Genomic DNA, 21647 nt, shown 5'->3' on the forward strand with positions numbered 1-21647 from the left:
ACCTTGGGCTGACACCATCCAAGCCGTGGCTGTGGAAGAGGCTGCAAGCAGGGACGGCCCGGGGGTGAAGGGCCGAGCCGGGGTCCATAGGAGCAGGGATCCAGCGAGCATCCAGGCTGCTGCCAGCCCCGTTCCTGCGGGGTCAGCCCGGCTCCGTGACGAGAACCCAGCAGGGCTGGGAGCAGGGGGCGCGGGGAGGCCCAGCAGCCGGTGGGGGGGGGCCCAGCGACAAAACCTGCCTCAGGACAGCCACAAACAGCCCTTTTTGGGCACAAATGCGACGAATTCACCCCATTCCCGGGCACGGGGGGGGGGGGCACAGCCGGGCCCTGAGCCCCCCGAGGCGGTCCCCGGCCCCTCAGCCCTCGCCCCTCGCCCCGTGTCCGCGCCCAGGCCCTGTCAGGGCCCTGTCAGCCCCCCCCCGGGGCCGGGCCTCACCTTGGCGCGGGTCACCAGGTGCGTGGCCAGCTTGACGACGGCGAAGTTGCCCTTGCCGATGGTGCGCTCGATCTCGTAATAACCGATGCGGGCGGGCCCCGGGGGCCGGGGGGGCGGCGGGGGCCGGGGGCAGGCGCGGGGCCGGGGGCGGGGGGGGCCCCCCCGGGGCGCCGCTCGCCGCCGCCGCCGCTGCAGCCGCCGCCGCCGCCATCTTGTCGCGAGGAGCGCGCCCCCTCCCCCCCCCGCGGGGCTGCGGCACCGCGTGAGCTCAGCGGGGGGGGGTGGAGGCGGGGGGGGGCGGCTGCCATGGCAACCCCGCGGGGCGGGGCGGGGCGCGGTGACGGCAGCGCGCGGAGGGGCGGGGCGAGGAGGGAGGAGGAGGAAGGTGATTGGGTGAGGGGCGGGGCACCACGGGGAAAGGGGCGGGGTTTGAAGGAAGGGGCGGGGCCTCGCGGGGAGGGGCGGGGCCGGGTGCCCAGCGCGCCCCCGCGCGGCGTCGGGAGCGCGCGGCGCGGGTTTGGGGGGGTCGGGGGGGCCCAGAACCCCCGCGCGGCCCCGGTTGGGCCCGGAAGGGCTCGGTTGGAGCACGGAGCCCCCTCAGGCGGCGCTGGGCGCGTTGCGGGCCCTGCTGTGAGGCGCGGCCGGCCCCCAGCGGGGCCCTTCCCACAACCGCGCGGCCCCCGCGGCTCCGCGCCCGCGCTGACAGGGCCGCAGGAAGCAGCGCGGTGACGTCACCGCCGCCCCGCTGACGTCACGCCGCCGCCCCGCTTCCCTTCCCTCCCCCCCCTCCTTTAAGAAGAGCGGGGCGGGACTTCCGGCAGCGCGCCCGGAAGCGGCCCCGCCGGGGTTGGTTGCCAGGCGGAAGCGGAAGCGGCGGCGGCGCAGGCGCGGAGCGGGCCCGGGCCGAGGCAGGAGGGAGGCGCCCGGCCATGGAGTCGCGGGGCGAGCCGTGAGTGCGGGGCGGCGCCGCGCCGGGACCGGGATCGGGACCGGCCCCTGCCCTCCACGCCCCTCCCGGCCCCAAATCTCCCTGCCCCGGGGGGCGCCGCCCCGGCCTTGTCGCGCCGCTGGGTGCCGGTGGCCGGGCCCCGCCTCGCCCCGCGGCCTGGCGCTGCGCCCGCCGCCGCCTCGTGCGGGCCGGGCTGGGCTGGGCGGCCCCGAATCACCGCGATTTGACCCCAAAATCTCCCCGGTTTGTCCTCGGGGGCAGTTCTCGGCCGCGAGGTGGCACCGGGGGCTCCCGTCACAGCCCTGCAGGCGGCCCTGCCCGCAGCCCGGCCTTGTCATTTAGAAATTAACCCGTTAAACGGGCACAGGCTGTCCGTTAAGCGGGCACACACCGCCCGGTACACGTCTAATGGGCCCTGGGTGTTTTGGTTTTGTTTTACTTTATTTAATTTCCCCGGGCCCAGCCCTGAGTGCCGCCCGCCTGCCCTCTTCTCTCCGCAGGAACCGGATGAGCCACGGGGACTCCAACCCAGCGGCCGTCCCGCACGCCGCCGAGGACATCCAGGGGGACGACCGGTGGATGTCGCAGGTACAGGAGCTGCCCGGGGAGGGGCCGGGGACACGCGGGCTGTGCTGTGACCTGCCTGTAGGGGTGAATCCAGGCAATTAGCAGCGTTGACCTGAGTGCCATGGTGTGAAATAGCATTTAAAAAGCCCTGCTTCACCCATTAACAGAGAGAAATTCCTGACCCGTTTGTTAAACAAAGCACAAAACAAGGCTCTGTGCCTGCAAAGCGCTGCTTTGCTCCACCCGTGTCTTCACAAAGCAGGCACCGAGCTGAGAAGAGCAGAGCCGCAGCGTCTGCACCCCCAGCCTCTTGCTGCAGCGCTTCCTCCTGCAGCCAGGGCGGCATAGCCGGAGGCTGCTCCCTGTGGCTGCGTGTGGGCAGTGCCCAGAGCTGGCAAAATGCTGCTCTCGGAGCCAAGAGCTCGTCCCTGTTGGGGTTGGTGCAGCTGGGAGGGGTGCTCATGGGTTAACATGGGAAAGAACTGTGCGGGAGGCAGGCAGGGGGAGCTGCTCCGGCCCTTCCTGCCCCATGAGCTGAGTGTGAGCTGACACGGTGCTGCTTTCTCCTGACAGCACAACAGATTTGTCTCGGACTGCAAAGACAAGGAACCCGACGTGCTCTTCGTGGGTGACTCCATGGTGCAGTTGCTGCAGCAGTATGAGGTACTGGTTACAAATAAAGGTGGTTGGGGCTGCACGGATTGGAAATCCTAATCCAGCAGCGTGTAATCATGCGTGGTCCTGATAACTCTTTCTGTTCCGTTCTGACTTTACCGCTGTCCCTTCTGTTGCTCTGCCCCGTTTCCTTCCCTCCCCAACGCCCGTACAAAGTCTCCCTGGTTTATCTGGGGCCGTTTGCAGTCCTGCTCTGGAGCAATTAATGACGGCCTCCCCTTGGCCACGCAGACACAGCCCTTCGCTCCTTCCGTGGACCTCCAGTTCCAAACTCCCGAGGGTGAAATCTCTATAGGTGTGTCCTGGCCGGGGCACGTTTAACCCTCAGCGTGCTGTGTGCATGAACCCAATTTTCTGGTGCCAAAGGGAAGGCGTTAGAGATGCCCTGAGAAGGGAATTTTGTTGAAGGCACTGGCTAGGTTTTCTGTGTTTCCTTAATCCCTAAAACTAGGGTAGGGGAGCAAAGGGAGAGATTTGCTGCTCCGCGGTGGCCGTAGCTGAGTTACTTTGTTTGAGAGCTGCTTCCCAGTGCGCTCCAGGTTTTTTTAGTTCTGTTAGCTGGCAATAGAAGGGATTTCTTCAGCTCCTAGACACCTTCAGGAGTCTTGTCATTAACTGAGGTAGGGACACTGCGGTCTGCAGCAGCTCAGCGCTCTGTTCCTGACACCAAGTAGCTGTTGGAGAGAACTTCCCCTTCCTTTGTGCCAGGACTGAGTGAACACCAGCCATTCCACCTCTTGCAGACCTTGGAGCAAAGCCCTGTCCCGTGCTTAAATGCCCTTTCTGGAAGTGAGTTTTGGGGTGTCTCCCTGCTCCTTCCAGTGTCACTGACAGCATCGCGTGTCCGTGCAGTGTCTCTGTCACCATCAGGCTGCTCCTCTGAAATAGGAAACTGCTCTCTGCTTGCAGATCTGGCGAGAGCTCTTCTCACCGCTCCACGCACTGAATTTTGGGATCGGTGGGGACACCACCGGCCACGTTCTATGGAGGCTGAAGAACGGTGAGCTGGAGAACATTAAACCGAAGGTACGACCGGGGCGCCGGGCGGGCAGCCGTGTGCTGACTCAGAGGAGACGTCAGCGGTGCTCAGCCCAGGGAGCTGTTAACTCCTGAGAGACCTTTTTGTTTGAACAACTGCCAGCACGAAGCACGCACAAGGTGCTGAAATGTGTTTGGCTAAACCAGAAGTGTTTGGGAACAGGGCCGTGCTCTCTCACACACGGGTTTCTCTGCTGAGTGTGCAAATAGCAGAGGAATCTTTAGGAGACATGGGCTCACGGCCCCAGCACAGCTGGCGATCAGGCCTGTTATTTATTATTGCTAGGTGCAGGCTGGATTGCAGCGTGTCTCAGGCCTGAGTGCTCTCAGCCTCTAGGTGGGGATGGTGAAATCTTTGACAGAAAGCCAGCAAAGATGTTCAGAACACGGAGCGAGGAACAGCTTCCCACCCTGCACCTGAGCTGGACTCCTTTACTGAAGGCACTGAGCAGCCCACCACGGTGCTGTGGTGCAAGGCAGTGCCGCAGCGTGTGCTCCACTAGGAAGGCAGCGCCACTCATTTCTGTTATTTATCAGCATTTAATCTTTCCTTAAAGAAGCTGAGCTGCACGATCGTCTCTATCCTGAAGGAGCGCATGCTGTGTGAATGTTATCTCCTTTTCGACCAGTGCAGGCTCCTGCAGTGTGTTGGCTCTGTGGGATGGGGTGGACTCAGTCATCTCCTAGGCTGAACAGAAAACTTGCAGTAATCTCGGTTCCTCTGAACAGAGGCTTGTGAGATTCTGTTCAAAAGTCAGCATAACTGACAGCTGAAGACCTCTTGCGATGTGGGTTTATACTTAAACATTCTTAACTGAGCTTGCTGGTCGCAGCTGATGTTTACATAGGGTTATCAGGGTCAGCAAGAGTCTTAGAACTTGTTCTGAAAAGGTTGCAAACATTTCTTCTCCTCGCAGGTCATTGTTGTTTGGGTTGGAACAAATAATCACGAAAACACAGCCGAAGAAGTCGCAGGCGGAATCGAGGCCATCGTGCGCCTGATAAATACCCAGCAGCCACAGGCCAAAGTTATTGTGCTGGTATGTCTCGTGGAGAGCTGCGAAAACAAAGCGCTGTGAGGAGGCCCTGTGTTCTCTGCGCTGTGTCTGGGTGATACTGGGAGGGGTGGTGGTGGGGGAGGGCGCTCGCTGCATTTATCTTCTGCTTTGTCCGTGCCTCCCCTGCCTCGCCTGGCTCTGCAGAAGCTCAGCTCCACCAGAGGTGGGTGTGATCGTTGCCACTAGCAGCGTTGCTGCCCCGCTTAGTGATGTTGTCGAAGAAGTCCTGTAAGGGATAGAAGTGCCCAGATCAGAGCTGGGATTTGGAAGTCTTGGTTTGCCTCCTTGTTTTAACAGGTCGGCTGGGGGCTGTCCCACTGAGAAGCTTAGCAGAGGCGTTCAGTGCACCGCTGAAAGCTTTTGGAGAGAGCACAAGCTGATAGCTTTAAAAAAAAAGCAAGAAAAGCAAGTGCCCTGCCAGTTGTGCTTATAGCTCATCGGCAGTTGCATTTAAAATTGGATCTGAATGGGCTGATTGAAGGAACGAGATCCCTCTGTCACAGACATCCTAAACCCTGAAAGGATGCTTGAATCGACGGGGGGGGGGAGGGAAATCATTACTGTGTGAAAGCTCCTCACTGCCTCTCTCTCGTCTCAGGGCCTGCTACCTCGTGGAGAGAAGCCAAACCCTCTGCGGCAGAAGAATGCCAAGGTGAACCACCTGCTAAAAGCCTCCCTCCCCAAACTGCCCAACGTGCAGCTGCTGGATGTAGACGCCGGCTTCGTGCACTCGGATGGCACCATCTCCTACCACGACATGTTTGATTTCCTGCACCTGACGGGAGGGGGCTACGCCAAGATCTGCAAACCCCTCCACGAACTGATCATGCAGCTACTGGAGGAGACCCCCGAGGAGAAACGAGCTGCTCTGGCCTGATCAGCTGACGTCAGTGTTCACATCCTCCAGCCCATCAGATCAGTTCTGTCACTGGCACTACAGAATCCTTCTTTCTTAAAGCACTTTCCATTGTAGAATGTTACGGATGCTCGTACCTAGTGTTTTGAGGGGGAAGGCTGATGTTTAACTGGTCTTGTACATGTGAGGGCCGGCTTGGTTGGTTTTATTGCAGGAGGAGATTAGCTGAAGAAGAGTTTTACTTTTAAACCATTCCTCATTTAAAATGAGAACAGGACTGTCACTCTGTGCCCCTCCCACGTATTGTTGCTCTGTGGTTGTCCTAGAACCTTTTAGCCTGTCTCTGACAGCCCGTGCACAGCTCCTGGCTCACTGTTCCTGGCTGTAGGGGTTGTGCTCTGTGTATTAGCCTGGGAACGAGAATTGCCTTCCACTTGCTAATAACAGAACAGATGCATTTTTCAGTCTCAGTCCCACCTTTTAATAATATTTCTGTTCTTTCCTTTTTTCCTTTTTTTTTTTTTTTTTTCCCACTGGGGGGTTAGGCGACGCGTGTCGCTTTCCCACCCCTTATTTCTGAAGCAGCATGAAACTGGAATTGAGAAGTGTAACGAGACAAACTGTTAGCTGAACGCGTGTCACGCTCCCAGGTGCTTGTGCTCGTGCTTGCTTCACCATGCCAGGGCACGCTTCATTCCGTGCAGCTTCCCTGTGGGCAGCATCGTTCAGGTGCTGCTGGCTGTCCTGTTCTCTGCTCCTGTCCGTGTATGGTGTCGCTGCCTTTTAACAGTTGTTCAGTGTAGGATTTTTAATTATCCGGTTAATATCACACAAGGTAGTTACGTCCTCGCTCCTATAGAACTGACATTTCATTCCTTTGAGTTGCCTGTGCTACAGGGCTCTCTACAGTGCTGTTCATCATTCTTTTCTTTTTTTTTTTTTTTTTAAGTATGACTGTTACATCCTTTTTTTTTTTTTTTTTTTTTCTAAGGAAAACCCGTATGAATAACCCCTTTTTGCAAGGCCTAAATCAGTCTGAAGCTTTACAGATTCCAAGGTGTATATTTCTTTATTGCTTCTGTTTTACTTGTATAAACATTTTATTCAAGCAACTACAGCCTCTTACAGTAAAAAAGCGAAGCCAGGGTGTAGCCTCTTCCTGCCCTGGACGCGGCTCACCTCCAGGCAAGGGAGCCAGTGCAGCGAGCGCCCTCTTCCAGGGGCTGCAAGTAGGTGGGACTTTTTTTGTTGTTGTTATGAGAGCTGGTTATAGTCTACTAGTGGTGGTATGAAAACAGCCTTTCATCTACAAGTGAAAGCTTCTCTTTTTCAAAAAGAAACCGTTTTGGACCCTAAACGCAGAGCCCTAGGCGAATAGCTAAATATACTCGCAAATAAAGTAATTTTAACTCAAGTCTGTTCTTCCTCAGCTTACCTGCTGGAGCTGGAGCGTGGCAGCACCGTGCAGACATCAGAGATCCGTGCTGTGGTGGCTGCCAGCGCAGATCCCCGCTCCTCTCGGGGCGTGAGAGGGACCTGCAGCCACACACGCTCCTCCCGGCAGGTAAATGGGAGAGGAACCGACGGCTTTTTAGCGGGCGCTCCATGCTGTGTGCTTACTGAGGGGTGTTTAGGTGTCCAGGTTGCTTGCTGTGCCCTGCTGCAATGAAAGTACATAGGTACTGTATATAGTCTGTTGGCCCTTTTTTATAATAAAGGGTGCTGGTGTTTAATGCAGTCTATAATCTAGCATTAAGGAATACTTTTATGTCCCCACTACATTCCCCTCTTCCTGTAGATTTGATCATAGCAGGATTTCTGCCTGGATTGCATGCATAGTGTGTGTTTTGTTTCCAGTATATGTGATCTACACACAGATGAAGGAAGGATGAAGCTTTCCAATTCCCCGAAATAAAAGTAAAAAGTGTTGGAGTGCCGTAGTAGAAGGAGGATGATTGTCTCACCCCCATGGGCCAGGCCAGGAACGTGCTGCTCCCCAGGCCCCGCTCAGCCTATGCACTCTGTAGCCCTGCTGCCTTGCAGAGCAGGCTTTAAGATAAAGGTGTTCACGCTTCTGATTAGATGCTTGCTGGAGAAGCTGGTGTAGGAAAAAAGTGTGAAATCCAGCCTTGAAAATCCCTCGCAGTGGAGGATTCTTGGGGAAAAGATTTATTGACCCCCCCTCCACACACACACCCCTAGGGAGACGGGCCAAAGCGCCCTGCTCCCTGCGAGCTTTCCAGCTTTCTAGGCTTTTATAGAAAGGCAGTGTGATAGTTTAATCTATGCATCCCTGCTTCCCTCCGTGCTGTCCCTGCAGCTGGTTAAAGAGACGCTGCCCAGGAATGTGTCCTTCCAATAAAAAGTTAACTCCTCAGCTGCGGCCGTGTCCGGCGGTGAGTCAGCCGCTCTTGGCAGGGCGCTGGGTGGAATGAGAGAGGTTGGGCAGGTTCGTGGCTCCTCTGCAACGTGACTGAGGACAGCTCTGCTTAGGCTTGGCTTGCTCAGGTGCCACGCTCTGTGCTTGTTTCGGTGTTCGCAGCTCTCCTCCTCGGCTGCCTTAACCCTCGCTGATGGGTGCTGATGCTGCACGAGGAGAGGAAGGACAGCTTTTTTTTTTTGTTGTTTTTTTCCTAGGAGACTTTAGCTGTGCTTGGGGCTGTCTAGTAAGAAACTGTCCCGCACAAAATTGAGACGTTTTGTGTGAGGGCAAGGAGGGATTCTGCCTCCTCACTGAGCAAATACTAAAAAAAAAAACGAGTGCCTCGCCAAAGGACGCATAGAAAAGCTTCAGTTGCAGCTTTGGGTGACCGATGTCCCTTGGGATCGGGGCTGGGCTGGGCTGCCCCAGCCCGGCCAGCATGAATTATTTCATTGTTAATGGTTGGCTGTGGAAGAACCGGCCCTTTGGGGCTCTTTCCTTTTGTAAACAATCCAGTTGCATTTTTCAGTTCTGTGCTGAAGCCTGGTGTCTTGTCTGTACAGTGGCCTGCGAGCACTGCCAGTTCCCTATTTATTGCAGCCAAGAGAAAAGATGTGAAAGGACGGAAAAGAGTGCCTGGGGACTTGTTGGGGAGGAGGGGGTGACACTCCAGGCACATGGTGGGGACCTCCCCACCTGCTCGGGGGCGCTGCTCTGTGTCTGCTCACTGACTTGAACCTTCCCGGGTGGGAATTGTGATTCTGCTTTGGCAAAAAAAAAAAAAAAAAAAAAAAAAAAACATCAACTGGTAGAACTCACTCTGTCTAGTGCATATTTCAATATAAATGTAAATGTTTCACCCCAACGTGTTGCAGTGTGTGTGTGTGCGCCTGCGTCTCCCGCTCCCTGTTGGCTGCCTCCTGTGTCCCGTTGCTGCTGCTGGGCCGTGGACCGGCTGTGGGGTGCTGCAGGGTCGGGGGGAGCTTCCACAGGGGAGCCTCTCACGGGTAAACCCGCAGCCTTCCCTCCCGTGGGTATTTGGAGTCGTGCTCGTCTGGATCCTCGCTTCTCATTCAGTATCCATTCTTACTGCTAGTCTGGTTTCTGTTTGTTTGTTCGTTTTCCTCTCTTTTCACCACCGTTTCCAAGCGATGCAGAGTTCGGGTTCTGTACCCAAAGCTCTGAATGATGTTTGCAGGTGCAGGTAACTGCCTGGACAGCATCTCTCAGCTGGCTGCTGATGGCTCTGATTCACTCCTAAGCCCTGAGATGAATGGGGAACGCTCAGCACTCCGGCATCGACCTCCGAGGCGTGCCAGCAGAGGCAGGATTTGGCCAGGAGTCGGGCGTGAGCTGCGGCTCTGCTCCTGGCTCTGCCCCGGCCTCACACCCATGGGGAGCGGGGAGCCCCTCACCTGGGGGAGCAGCGAGCACCACAATGCCCCGGGTGGGGGCAGATCCGGGGCAGGAGGCTGGGGGCTCCAGCCCAGGAGAGGGGGAGCTGGGGGGGGATATGGGAACAGGGTGTTTAGGAACAGGGGATCTTTGGGATCAGGATATTTAAAAGGGGAGGTGTTGAGGAACAGGGGCTGCTTAGGAACAGGACATCTACGAAGAAACAGGATATCTACGAAGAGGGGACATTGAGGAACAGGACGGTGAAGATCGGGGACATTTAGGATCAGGGCGCATTGAGGATCAGGGGATTTTTAGGATCAGGGCGCATTTAGGAGCAGGACGCTTAGGACCGGGATATTTCGGCCCGGACTGTCCGGGAGCAGCCCCGTAAAGCCCCGGGGGTGGTGGGGTTGCCCCGGGGCTGCCCCTCGCCGTGTCCGTGCGCCGGTCCCGGGGCTCCGCTCCCCCTCCACGGTGGCTCCGGGGCCGCCCCCGGTCGGCGCCGCCCGCGCGTCACTTCCCCGCCCGGCCCTGACGTCACCGCCGGGACGTGTTTACCGCCGGGCGGCGGCACCGGCACCGGGGACACGGGACCCGCACCGGGACCGGGCATCGGCACCGGGACCCGCACCGGCACCGGGCATCACCACCGGGAACCGGGCACCGGGATCCGCACCGGCACCGGGATCTGCACCGGGATCCACACCGGGATCCGCACCGGCACCGGGAACCGGGATCCGCACCGGGAACCGGGCACCAAGCACCGGGCACCGGCCCCGGCAGCGCCTGCCCCCCCCCGCGCCATGGCTCCGTGCTCCCCGCTGCGCCCCGGCTGACCCCGCCGTGCCCCCCGGCTGACCCCGTCCCGTCCCGGTGCCCCCCCGGTGCCCCCGCGGCGGGGCCGGGGATGCTGGCGGGATGCCGCCCGCCGTGCTGGCCTGGGCGCTGCTGCTGGGGGTGCTCGCCCCGCTGCCAGCCCTGCCCCAGCCCCAGCCCCAGCCCCAGCAGCGCCGGCGGGTGCAGGAGAAGGAGGCCACCTTCGACAGGACCTACTCGGACTGGGTGGACGCCGACCTGCTCAACATCTACGCCTTCAACCACACCGTGCTGCGCAACAGGGTGAGCGGGGCGCCGGGCACGGGGGGGGCACGGTGGCCTTTTGGGGGAGCGGGGCCCCTTTTGGCGGCAAGTTCCCGTTTTTGGGGTGTTCCCTTCCCTGGGCTGTGTTCCCCTTGTTGGGGTGCGTTCCCATTTTTGGGGTGTTCCCCTTGTTGCGATGTGTTCCCCTTCTTGGTTTGCGCTCCCCTTGTTGGGCTGTGTCCCCCCTTTTGGGCTGCATCCCCCCTTTTGGGCTGTGTTTCTATTTTTGGGCTGTGTTCCTGTTTTTGGGCTGCATCCCCCCTTTTGGGCCATGTTCCTATTTTTGGGCTATGTTCCTGTTTTTGGGCTGTGCTCCCCCTTTCGGGCCACGTTCCCCATTTGGGCACCCCGGGTTCACCCCGAGGCAGTGCCCCACCACTCCCAGGAGCCCCCAGCCGCAGCGTGGCCGTGCAGACCCCGTCACCCAGCCCCGGGTGGTGGCAGAGCCCGGTCCCCACGTCCCACACCCCCCCATCAGCACGGGGCCAACGTGTCTGCGAGCAAAGTCCACCCAGCGGGGCGCCGCTGCCCGGCCACAGCGTCGCCTCCACGCTGTCCCCGCAGACAGAGGGAGTCCGGGTGTCGGTGAACGTCCTGTCCGACCACAAGGACCTGCCCGTGCTCTTCGTGGTGAGGCAGAAGGAGGCGGTGGTCTCGTTCCAGGTGCCGCTCATCCTACGGGGCCTGTGAGTGTCGGGGGGGGCTTGGGAGCCCCGGGTGGGGGTCCCCTGATGGCACGGGGTGGGCAGGGGTCGGTGTCATGGCACGGGGGGGTCTGCCTGCCCCAGGTACCAGAGGAAGTACGCGTACCAGGAGGTGAGCCGCACGCTGTGCCAGCCGCAGAGCAAGGCGGAGGTGGAGACCCAGCACTTCTACGTGGACGTCTCCACGCTGTCCCTCAACGCCTCCTACCAGCTGCGCGTCACCCGCGTGGAGAACTTCGTGCTGCGGTGAGGGGCACGGCCCCGGCCCCCTGCCCGCTCCCTCCCCATGCAGCTGCTGCCCCAGCCGGCCCTCATCCCTCCTTCCCCGCTCTCCCCAGGACCAATGAAGCCTTCAGCTTCAACGCCACGGCGTCGCAGCCGCAGGTGAGGGGCCGGGCTGGCCGGGCAGAGGGTCCGCACCGCGGGGAGCGGCACGGGTGGCGACGTGCCCCTCTCCCCCCAGTACTTCAAGTACGAGTTCCCCGAGGGAGTGGACTCGGTGATCGTGAAGGTGACCTCGGCCATGGCTTTCCCCTGCTCCGTCATCTCCATCCAGGACATCCTGGTAGGTTTGGGCTCCGGGGACTCCCCCCGGGGGGCTCGGCGGGGCTGACGGCCCCTCGCACCCCGCAGTGCCCCGTCTACGACCTGGACAACAACGTGGCCTTCATCGGCATGTACCAGACCATGACCAAGAAGGCGGCCATCACCGTGCAGGTGGGCGCGGGGCCGGGGTCACTGGGCATGGGGACAGGCCCCGGCCGTGGGGCTCAGCCCCACAGGGACCCACACGCCCCCCCCCGGCGCTGCTGACCCTCGTCTCTCTCGCCGTGGCAGAAGAAGGATTTCCCCAGCAACAGCTTCTACGTGGTGGTGGTGGTGAAGACGGAGGACGAGGCGTGCGGGGGGGCTCTGCCCTACTACCCCCTGTCCAAACACACCTCCCCAGGTGGGTGCCCGGCGGGGGGAGCCTTGCTGCTGCGGGGTCTGGTGCTGGGCACGGGGCTGACCCCCGCCCCGCAGAGCTGAGGGCTGCCCGTGCCTCCTGCAGATGAGCCCGTGGATCAGCACAACCGGCAGAAGATGCTGGAGGTGATGGTGTCCCCTGCCATAACCTGTAAGCCTGGGTGGGAGCCTGCTCCGGGCGCCGATAAGGGCTGGGAGCTGCGGGGTGCTGAGGGGGACCCCGGGACAGGTCCCCGGGGCCACCGCTCGCCCTGAGCCTCGTCCCGGCTCTGTGCGCAGCGGAGGCGTACGTGAGCAGCATGCTCTTCTGCCTGGGCATCTTCCTCTCCTTCTACGTCCTCACGCTGCTCATCGCCTGCTGGGAGAGCTGCCGGTGAGCCCCCAACCCTTGTGGCCCCCCCGTCCCCTCCCCGTGCCCCTGTCCCTGCCCCACGGCGTGGTGCCACCCGTGGGCACCCTGCGGTGCTGCTCACGGCCGCTCCCTTTGGCAGGCAGCAGAAGAGGAAGGGGCTCCTGGCAGCCATGGACTCGCCCAGCCTGGACACAGGTATTTGGGGTGGCAGCGAGGGGATGGATGTCCCTGGGGCTGTTGGTTTTTTCTGCCTTTCAAGTGAGGCCACAGAGCAGGGATGGGAACGTCCTGGGGTTTGGCTTCTTCTCCTCTCTGGGGCTGACGCAGCTGAGCTGGGGCTGGGGCACCTGACTGAGTCTCTTTCTCTTTCTCCATGACTTTCTGGCGACTCCCAGCATCTTTACTGGGTAGGTGCCAGCGTTTGCTCTGTCCGTGGCTGCGAGCTGCTGCCCGTGCCGTGCCCCCAGCTGCAGGCAGAGGCGCAGGGCACTGCCCCGCTCCGATCGGCCGCACGGCCCCGTGCTGGGGGTGCTGCCGGTGGCTGCCCCCCGCTGATGGGGCTGTGCGTCCCCTCCTGTCCCCTAGGGCACTCCCGCAGCATCCCCGAGTCCTTCCTGGGGCACGTCCCCTACGACACCTATGGTTACGGCTCCTTCGGTGAGTGCCGCCTGCTGCCCCTCACCTCCCCACCCGCGGGGCCCTGTGGCCGTGCCGCACACCCACCCTGTCCCTCCCCGCAGAGAACGGCTCCTCCGGCAGCACCGAGGCCGCCTCGGGCAGCTTGGGCTCTGCAGAGGTCTCCTACGGATACGTGGGTGAGTCCTGCGCCGTGCCACACCACGGAGCCCACGTGCCAGGGCTGCCCCGAGGGCACCGACCGCTGGCAGCTCAGCTCTGCCTGTCTCCATCCCCTGGCAGCCCCTGTCCCTCCCTGCCAGCCCGAGGTTGGGGTCTCGGGGTGGGCACCGCCGGCTGGCGCCGTGCCGGGAGCCTCCGCAGGTGCCAGTGCTGCGCTGGGTCCCCCCCGTCCTGCCCCGGTAACTCTCGCTTTCCTTTGAAGGGCAGGAGCAGTTCAAGCGGCGCATCCCCTCGGCCCCGATGAGGCAGCTGTGCATTGCTATGGGTAGATGTTGGTGCCAAGCAGGGGCGGTCCAATCGAGCCAATCTGCCCTGCCCCGAGCTTTGCCCCGGGTGCAGCCCCCGCCGTGCCCGCAGCCGCTCTGCCCCAGCCCCCCCGGTGTGGCCAAATCCTGGGGCAGGCCCGGGCTGAGCTAGAGAGGGGGGCGCGGGTGTAATTGGGGGTGATTGGTGTCGGCGAGGAGGGCTTGGCCCCGCGGGGTGCCCCCATCACCGCTCACCCCCCGGCTCTGGCGCAGGGGAGCGGTCGCTGGAGAACGTGGCCGGGCGGCCCCGCCTGGACTCGCTGAGCTCGGTGGAGGAGGACGACTACGACACGCTGGCCGACATCGACTACGACAAGAACGTCATCCGCACCAAGGTGCGTCCCCGTCGGGGCTCTGTGGGGCCGTGCCGGGGCGCCCAGCCCTGCCCCACGCCCTGCCCCGCTCAGACCCTGCCTCTCCTTGCAGCAATACCTCTGCGTGGCCGACCTGGCCCGCAAGGACAAGCGGGTGCTGCGGAAGAAATACCAGATCTACTTCTGGTGAGGAGAGGGTAGCGTGGGGGGGATCGGGACGGTGACCCCATGGTGTCCCCAATGGGCACCCCGGTGACACCGCTGTGCCCCCCCAGGAACATCGCCACCATCGCCGTCTTCTACGCCCTCCCGGTCATCCAGCTGGTCATCACCTACCAGACGGTGAGCGGGGTCGGGGTGCCCAGCCCGGGGAGCTGTCCCAAACCGTTCTCCATCCCCAATGGGAACGTCCCCGTGTCCCCGGGGTGTCCCCCCGTGTCCTCTCCCTGCCACCTCCTGCTCTCACTGTGCTGTGCCTGCAGGTGGTGAACGTGACGGGCAACCAGGACATCTGCTACTACAACTTTCTGTGCGCCCACCCGCTGGGGAACCTCAGGTCGGGGCGGCGGGCGTGGGGCAGGGCCATGGGGGGTGGGCAGAGGAGGGGGTCCCGGGGTGCTGAGGGGCTGACCCGCTTCCCGCAGCGCCTTCAACAACATCCTCAGCAACCTGGGCTACGTCCTGCTGGGGCTGCTCTTCCTGCTCATCATCCTGCAGAGGGAGATCAACTACAACCGGGCGCTCATGCGCAACGACACGCACGCCCTGGTAGGGGACACGCGGCCGCGGGGCTCTGCTCCCGGGGGCGTCTCGGCGTCCCTGAGCACCCCTTCCCCTCCCCTCTGCCCCCCCCAGGAGTGCGGCATCCCCAAGCACTTCGGGCTCTTCTACGCCATGGGCACGGCCCTGATGATGGAGGGGCTGCTCAGCGCCTGCTACCACGTCTGCCCCAACTACACCAACTTCCAGTTCGGTGAGTGCCGCCCCGGCACCGTGCCTGGGGGCTGCCCCCACGCAGCCCCGCTGACCGCTGCCGTCCCGCAGACACCTCCTTCATGTACATGATCGCCGGGCTCTGCATGCTGAAGCTGTACCAGAAGCGGCACCCCGACATCAACGCCAGCGCCTACAGCGCCTACGCCTGCCTGGCCGTCGTCATCTTCTTCTCCGTCGTCGGCGTCGTGAGTGCAGGAGCACGGTGGGACCGGGCACGGCTCGGGGTGGCCGCTCGCCAGCCCTCTGCCTGCTCCTCTCTCTTCCCACAGGTGTTTGGCAAGGGGAACATGGCCTTCTGGATCGTCTTCTCCGTCATCCACATTGTGGCCACCCTGCTGCTCAGCACCCAGCTCTACTACATGGGGCGCTGGAAGCTCGGTGAGGGTTTACCTGGGGCTGGCAGGGCTGGGACGGGCAGGGGGCAGCTCCGGGACCCCCAGCTCTACCTCCAGGACCCCCAGCTCTACCTCCCCTGTCCCCACAGACTCGGGCATCCTGCGCAGGATCCTGCACGTGCTGTACACAGACTGCGTCCGGCAGTGCAGCGGGCCCATGTACGTGGTGAGTGACGGGAGGGGAAGGGACATCGCTGCCCGCGAGCTTGCTGACCACCGGCCTGGGGCTGTGCTGAGACCTGGCACACCGCAGACACCCCCCCAGCCTGGCCGGGTGCCCCCCAGGCCCTCTCCTCACCCCGTCCCGTCTCCCTTGGCAGGACCGAATGGTGCTCTTGGTCATGGGGAACATCATCAACTGGTCGCTGTAAGTGCAGAGCCGTGCACCCACACTGCTTCCTCCACACCCGGGCCCCCCCATCCCTGCTGCTGCCCCTGCCCTGCTCCCCCCCCCCCGGCCCCGGGCCAGCCCCCGGGGCTGAGGACACCCAGCTCGTGGCAGCTGTGGGCTGAGCACGGCCCCTGCACCCGCGGCACCGCAGCCAACCCCTGCACCGCCCCATCCCCTGGGGGAGCTGCCAGCAGGTCCCGGGGGACAGCAGGGCACGGGGGGGGGGACACCGCAGGCTGAGCTGACCCCGCTGCCTGTCCCTGCCTCCCCAGCGCTGCCTACGGCCTCATTGTCCACCCCAATGACTTTGCTTCCTACCTGCTGGCCATCGGCATCTGCAACCTGCTCCTCTACTTCGCCTTCTACATCATCATGAAGGTGCGAGCGGAGCCCTTGCGGGGAGGGCACAAGGGGTGGGCGTTTTGGGGGTGCTCGGCCAGAGGCTGCCCGCCCGGGCTGCCGGGTGCCCCCTGCGTGGTGACCCCGGCCTCTCCTCCAGCTCCGCAGCGGCGAGCGCATCAAGCTCATCCCCCTGCTCTGCATTATCGGCACCTCCGTGGTCTGGGGCTTCGCCCTCTTCTTCTTCTTCCAGGGGCTCAGCACCTGGCAGGTAGGTGGCTGGGTGGCTGGGGGGCAGGGGGTGGCAGTGGGGTGGGCAGGGTGACAGCTCGCCCCGTCCCGCACAGAAAACCCCAGCCGAGTCCCGGGAGCACAACCGCGACTGCATCCTGCTCGACTTCTTCGACGACCACGACATCTGGCACTTCCTCTCCTCCATCGCCATGTTCGGCTCCTTCCTGGTAGGTGCTGCCCTCCCCGCAGCCACGGGACCCCGGGGGGCTCAGCCGGGGGGGGCCCCAGCTCCCCGCCCTGCCCACGGCCCCTCCGCTGCCCTCTCCGCAGGTGCTGCTGACGCTGGACGATGACTTGGACTGCGTCCAGCGGGACAAGATCTACGTCTTCTAGGGGCCCGGCAGCAGAGGGGCTGCTGCTCCACGGTGCCGCCCCCCGGGGCTGTGCCAAAATCCCGGCTGGAGCCCCCCCACCCCGGGGGAGGGATGCCCGTGCTGGGGGTCCCGCCAGCCTCTCCGTCCCCTCCTCGCCGTGCCTCCTCCTCACTGTGCGGGTGCCTGAGGCCAACCCCCCCGGCCTGCCCAGCACGTGTCTTAGCCGAAAATGGGGCTGGGGACCCCCGCTGGCAGCCCGGCCCTTCTCTTGCACCGGGGGGGCTGCGTGGCTGCGTGGCGTCCCCCGTGGCGCCCGTCCGTGGTGACAAGTGACACTGGACAAGGTGCTGCTGCTGCTGGGACGCGCGGCCCCACACGCACACGGGTGCGGGACCTTCAGTGCCTAATGCCAGTTTTGGGGCGCGGAGCGTGGCGGCCCTGCCCCTGCACCCCAATGCCGGGGTCAGCCCCCGGGGGGGCCGCGTCCCGCCGAGCCCCTCGCCCGGCCGGATTTCTCCTCCCGTCCGCTGCTCCTGCGGCCGTGCCGGGGAGCGGCTCCCATTAAAGTGTCTGCACTTTACCCGTGCCTGCCTCCTCCTGCGGGGCCGGGGCTGGGGGCTCCTGGCACATCCAGCACCCCGGGGGGGTTTGGAGGGGCCGCTGGGTGTCAGCCGCGTGCTGCTGCTCCCCCAGCCTCCCCCTCGGGAAGCTGAGAGGCCCCCCAGGGCTGTGGGGCTGCTGCTGTGCCCCAGGGGCTGGGAGCTGCGGGGTTTGGGGTGCGGAGAGGTTTGGGGTGCAGGCAGCGTGCCCGTGGATGTAGGGGAGCTTTGGGGAGGCTGCGGGTCCTGGGCTGTGCCCCCGCGCTGAGCCCCTGGGGTCCCGTGGCCATGGGGACAATTCTGGAGCTGTGGCCGTGTCCTGCTGCAGCTCCTGGCACTGCAGGGGGGGCCGGGGAGGGCTGGGGACGGAGCTGGGGGTGTGCCAGGGCCCTGGGGCTGGGGGTCCCTGGGGCTGGGGGTCCCTGTGCCATCCCCACCTGGCTCCAGGGCTGCCCGGCCGCATCCTGCCCTCCTCGACGGGGGCAGAGCAATTCTTGGGGACACTCCTGAGCCCTGGCCGGGTGCCCGCAGGATGCCCACGGCCTCTCCGGGCTGTGCAGGCCAGCCCTGGCTCGCTCTGCTCCCCAGCAGCCCCCCGGCACGCACCGCGACCACCTCGTGGCCTCGTCCCGGCCGCTCGGGTCCCCCCCGTGCCCCCAGCCCCGCAGAGCCCCGCGGGGTGAGCGCAGGGGAAAGCCAGCCATGAAGTCAGGGCAGAAAAACCTCGGCGAGCGCCTGCCTATAAAAGGACTTACTCCATCAGAGCCCGGGGCCCCGCTTCCTCCCTGCCCCAAAACTGCCGGGGCTGAGGCACGCGGGGAATGCTCCGGCACGGGCCCTTAGTCACCGCTTTTCGGAGTCTTTTCCCCAAATATGGTGCCTGGGCCGGAGTCTGGGTGCGCCCCGCGAGGGAGGGATGGGGGGCTGGCCGCGGGCTGGCTGACATCACTGCCCCGGCACCGGCCTTTTAGCTCGGCGTCGGCCTCCCCGGTGTGCAGAGCGCCCGCTCCCGCGCACAGCATCGCCCCGCGCCTCCCTCAGCAGCCGCTCGTGAGTCCTGCTGCGGGGGGGTGGCGGGCACGGGGGGTGCCCCCTGGGGACGCCGACCCCTGGGACGTTGGGGTGCTGCTCCCCGGGATCCAAGGGATGGGGTCGCGCTCCCCGCGTTGGGATTCTGCTGGCGGGGATGGGGCTGCTGCTGTCTGTGCTGGGATGCTGCTCCCCGGCATGGGGTCCTGCTCCCCGGGATGGGGTCCTGCTCCCCGCACGGGGATTCTGCTCTCCGGGATTGGGCTGCTGCTCTCTGGATTGAGGTGCTGCTCTGCGGGATGGGGTGCTGCTCCCCAGGATGGCATCATGCTCCCTGAATGGGGGTGCTGCTCCCCGGATTCGGGTCCCTCTCCCCCTGGGGGGACGGAGGCAGTTCCACGGGCTGAGGACCCTGCCCCGGGTGCGCTGCTGCTCCCGGTCCTCAGCACCGGGTTGCCACCGGGGCTCCGCGGCTCCCGGGAGCAGAGCTTTGGTGGGCGCCGGCTGTGCCCAGCCCTGGGGCACTCAGGGAGCACTCGGGGAGCAGCCCCAGCCCCCAGTTCCTGCGGGAAGGGGGTGAAGGTGGGAGGTGGGCACGGGCTCACGGTCAGTGCCCCGTGAGCTGTGCCAGCTGAGCGGTGCTGCCTGCGGCATCGGGGACGTGCCCGGGACTGGGCACAGCCCGTGGGGGGCTCCTGCACTGACACTGCAGGAACCCCGGGGCTGGGGGCTCCCTGCATCGCTGCCAGCAGCCAGGCTCGGCATTTCCCTGCTGCCTCCCAGGCTCCGTGCTGCTGGAACTGGGCTGCATCTGCCCGGTGCGAGGGGCGAGCTGCTGGTCGGGGAGCTCAGGGGCCTCCACGGCTCAGCCCCGGCACTCGGCTGGCTCCAACCCAGCCAGGAGCTGTGCGGGGAGGAGAGAGGCTGCCTCGGCGGGGGGCTTGGCTGCCAGCTCCCCACCCGCTGGCACCCTTCCTGGCATCCTCCGGCGCTGCCCGCCCTGGCCACCGCCGTGCCTGCCCGCACCATGTCCTTACAAGGGCACGGGCACGGCTCCGCGGGGTGGCCTCCTGGCACTGGCACGGGGACACGGAGAGCTGTGGCCACCCCATGGCACCCCGCGGTGCCCCAGGCACCCAGCCCTGCTGCCTGGACCCTGCTGCTCTCCAGCCGTGCTGATTCCTTCCTGGACACCTTCAGCCATGGCACGGCCACCGGCTGCCCGAAGCCAGGGATGTGGGCACCCTCGGGGCCTGCCGGTGGCTGAGCGGGCAGGGATGGGGACGAGGCAGCTCTGCTGCACGCCCTGAGCTGGAGAGCGGGGATGAGGCAGCTCCGGGATGGGAACCGTCTGTCTGGGTGTGCTGCAAGGATCATGGTTGAGTGCTCGGCTCTGGATGTGCCATTGGGCATCGAACAGCCCCTGCTTGGCACGGGGAGAGCCGGGAGGTGGATGCTGCGGGCAAGGGGGAGCAGTGCCCCCGCAGCCTCACGCGCCCCGTCCTGCCCCAGGTCTCCCACCCGCCGCAGTCATGGCCAACAAGGGCCCGGCGTACGGCATGAGCAGGGACGTCCAGTCCAAGATCGAGAAGAAGTACGACGACGAGCTGGAGGACCGCCTGGTGGAGTGGATCGTGGCGCAGTGCGGGGCCAGCGTGGGCCGCCCCGACCGGGGCCGCCTGGGCTTCCAGGTCTGGCTGAAGAACGGCATCGTGAGTGCGGGGCCGGGCGGGCGGCGGCGGGGCCGTGCGGGGAGCTCGGCCTCCCTCAGCCCCCCGCTGCCCGCAGGTGCTCAGCCGGCTGGTGAACAGCCTCTACCCCGACGGCTCCAAGCCCGTCAAGATCCCCGACAGCCCCCCCACCATGGTGTTCAAGCAGATGGAGCAGATCGCCCAGTTCCTCAAGGCGGCCGAGGACTACGGCGTGGTGAAGACAGACATCTTCCAGACCGTCGACCTCTTTGAAGGTGTGCTGGGCGGGGGGCTGCGGGCGGGGGGCTTCACGGGGGGCTGGCAGCGCCGTGCCGGCGCTCACACCACTGTCCTTGGGCAGCCAAGGACATGGCGGCGGTGCAGAGGACGCTGATGGCCCTGGGGAGCCTGGCGGTGACCAAGAACGACGGGAACTACCACGGGGACCCCAACTGGTTCATGAAGTAAGTGCGGGACCCTCGCGCCCCTGCCCCCTGCCCGCCAGCTCCCCGCAGAGCCGGCGGGGCTGGCACCGTCCCCTTCCCGCTGCCCTGGGGGGTTTGGTCCCTTCTTGGGTGCCCCAGGGAGCAGGGGGCTGGGGCTGCGGCCCTGGGGAGGGGAATGGGGGGAATTCCAGCACCGGGGCGAGGATCCAAGGATCCGGCAGCCGGGGGGGCAGCGGGTGCCGCATGGCCTCTCCCTCCGCCCCGCAGGAAGGCGCAGGAGCACAAGCGGGAGTTCACCGAGAGCCAGCTGAAGGAGGGCAAGAACGTCATCGGCTTACAGATGGGGAGCAACAAGGGCGCATCACAGGCGGGGATGAGCTACGGCCGGCCCCGGCAGATCATCAGCTAGGCAGCCCCCCGCCTCCCCCAGCCCCAGCCAGGACCTCCGTCTGCGCTCCCTCCAGCCCCGCGTGCCGCAGCTGCCGGGGCGCCGGCGACTCCAGCCGCCCCCCACCGATTGGTATTTATTGGAAACCAAAAGCCAGCCAGCCCAAAACACCCCTCCGGCGCCACGACCGGCACCGAGCCGCAGCCCAGCCGTGCCCCGCCGCGCTCGCTCTGGCTCCCGCTCCCGGGCGGCCTCTCCTCTCCTCTCCTCCTCCTCCTCCTCATCTCCGGCCTCGCACGCTCCCCGCTTCACTCCTGCGAGCCCCGCCGCCAGCTGGCCCCGTCCCCCCCTGCGCCCAGCCGCGCTCGCGGGCACCCACGGGTGCCCCGTGGCCCTCCCCGGGGAGGGCGCGCGCCCCAGCACCTGGAGCCACCCCGCCCGCCCGCCACCCCGCGCCAGCCCAGCGCCACTCTGGCAGAGATCCTCGCGAATGGGGAGAAAAGAAAATTGGCCTCGGTTTTGTACTTCGTTTTTGTCAAAATTAAAAGGTTCTTCAGCCAGCGCCGCGTGCACAGCTTTCCTCCCACCCCGTCCCGCGGGTGTGCCAGGAGAGCCGAAGCCCCGGAGACGTGGATGGTGCAGAGAGGGGGGGCTCAGCCCTCCCCACCCCAAGCCGCTGCCCTTCTTCCTTCCAACCCCTTGGCCCTGGCCAGGAGCAGCCCTGG

General features: G+C 64.4%; 4 protein-coding genes across 10 annotated transcripts in view; 3 read left to right on the forward strand and 1 right to left on the reverse strand.

Moving 5' to 3' along the window:
- Positions 1-524, reverse strand: part of SIK3 (SIK family kinase 3) — a 66605-nt gene extending 66081 nt beyond the window's left edge. Inside the window, exon 1 of one of the 3 annotated variants that reach the window (XM_032201954.1) lies at positions 439-524. The gene's annotated coding sequence lies outside the window, so the exon portion shown is untranslated. The remainder of the gene's footprint in view (positions 1-438) is intronic. The other 2 variants (XM_032201955.1, XM_032201956.1) reach the window with 2 other exon arrangements.
- A 783-nt stretch (positions 525-1307) lies between these two features.
- On the forward strand, positions 1308-6096 carry PAFAH1B2 (platelet activating factor acetylhydrolase 1b catalytic subunit 2). Its single transcript, XM_032201793.1, has 6 exons — positions 1308-1387; positions 1888-1975; positions 2528-2617; positions 3539-3655; positions 4585-4707; positions 5324-6096. Exons 1-6 carry the CDS (start codon positions 1368-1370, stop codon positions 5600-5602), a joined length of 717 nt encoding a protein of 238 aa, XP_032057684.1. The 5' UTR covers positions 1308-1367; the 3' UTR covers positions 5603-6096.
- Positions 6097-10256: 4160 nt separating this feature from the next.
- Positions 10257-17342, forward strand: SIDT2 (SID1 transmembrane family member 2). Of its 5 annotated transcripts, XM_032202011.1 has the most exons (28): positions 10257-10520; positions 11106-11227; positions 11330-11491; positions 11584-11629; positions 11709-11810; positions 11879-11962; positions 12083-12194; positions 12297-12362; positions 12491-12584; positions 12703-12758; positions 12959-12970; positions 13149-13220; positions 13304-13378; positions 13624-13686; positions 13940-14061; positions 14153-14226; positions 14316-14382; positions 14523-14596; positions 14685-14808; positions 14896-15013; positions 15085-15221; positions 15306-15414; positions 15521-15597; positions 15752-15798; positions 16095-16200; positions 16322-16432; positions 16509-16622; positions 16726-17342. In XM_032202011.1, the coding sequence occupies exons 1-28, from the start codon at positions 10320-10322 to the stop codon at positions 16786-16788; spliced, it is 2610 nt and encodes an 869-aa protein (XP_032057902.1). In that variant the 5' UTR covers positions 10257-10319; the 3' UTR covers positions 16789-17342. The 5 variants fall into 5 exon arrangements, with proteins under 5 accessions (XP_032057902.1, XP_032057904.1, XP_032057903.1 ...); XM_032202013.1 differs by lacking the exon at positions 13624-13686; XM_032202012.1 differs by lacking the exon at positions 12959-12970.
- Positions 17343-18363: 1021 nt separating this feature from the next.
- On the forward strand, positions 18364-21484 carry TAGLN (transgelin). Its single transcript, XM_032201881.1, has 5 exons — positions 18364-18418; positions 19910-20109; positions 20186-20363; positions 20450-20552; positions 20802-21484. Exons 2-5 carry the CDS (start codon positions 19930-19932, stop codon positions 20941-20943), a joined length of 603 nt encoding a protein of 200 aa, XP_032057772.1. The 5' UTR covers positions 18364-18418; positions 19910-19929; the 3' UTR covers positions 20944-21484.
- Positions 21485-21647: the final 163 nt, after the last annotated feature.

This window comes from Aythya fuligula, chromosome 22 (genome assembly GCF_009819795.1).
Source record: "Aythya fuligula isolate bAytFul2 chromosome 22, bAytFul2.pri, whole genome shotgun sequence".
NCBI classification, from domain to species: domain Eukaryota; kingdom Metazoa; phylum Chordata; class Aves; order Anseriformes; family Anatidae; genus Aythya; species Aythya fuligula.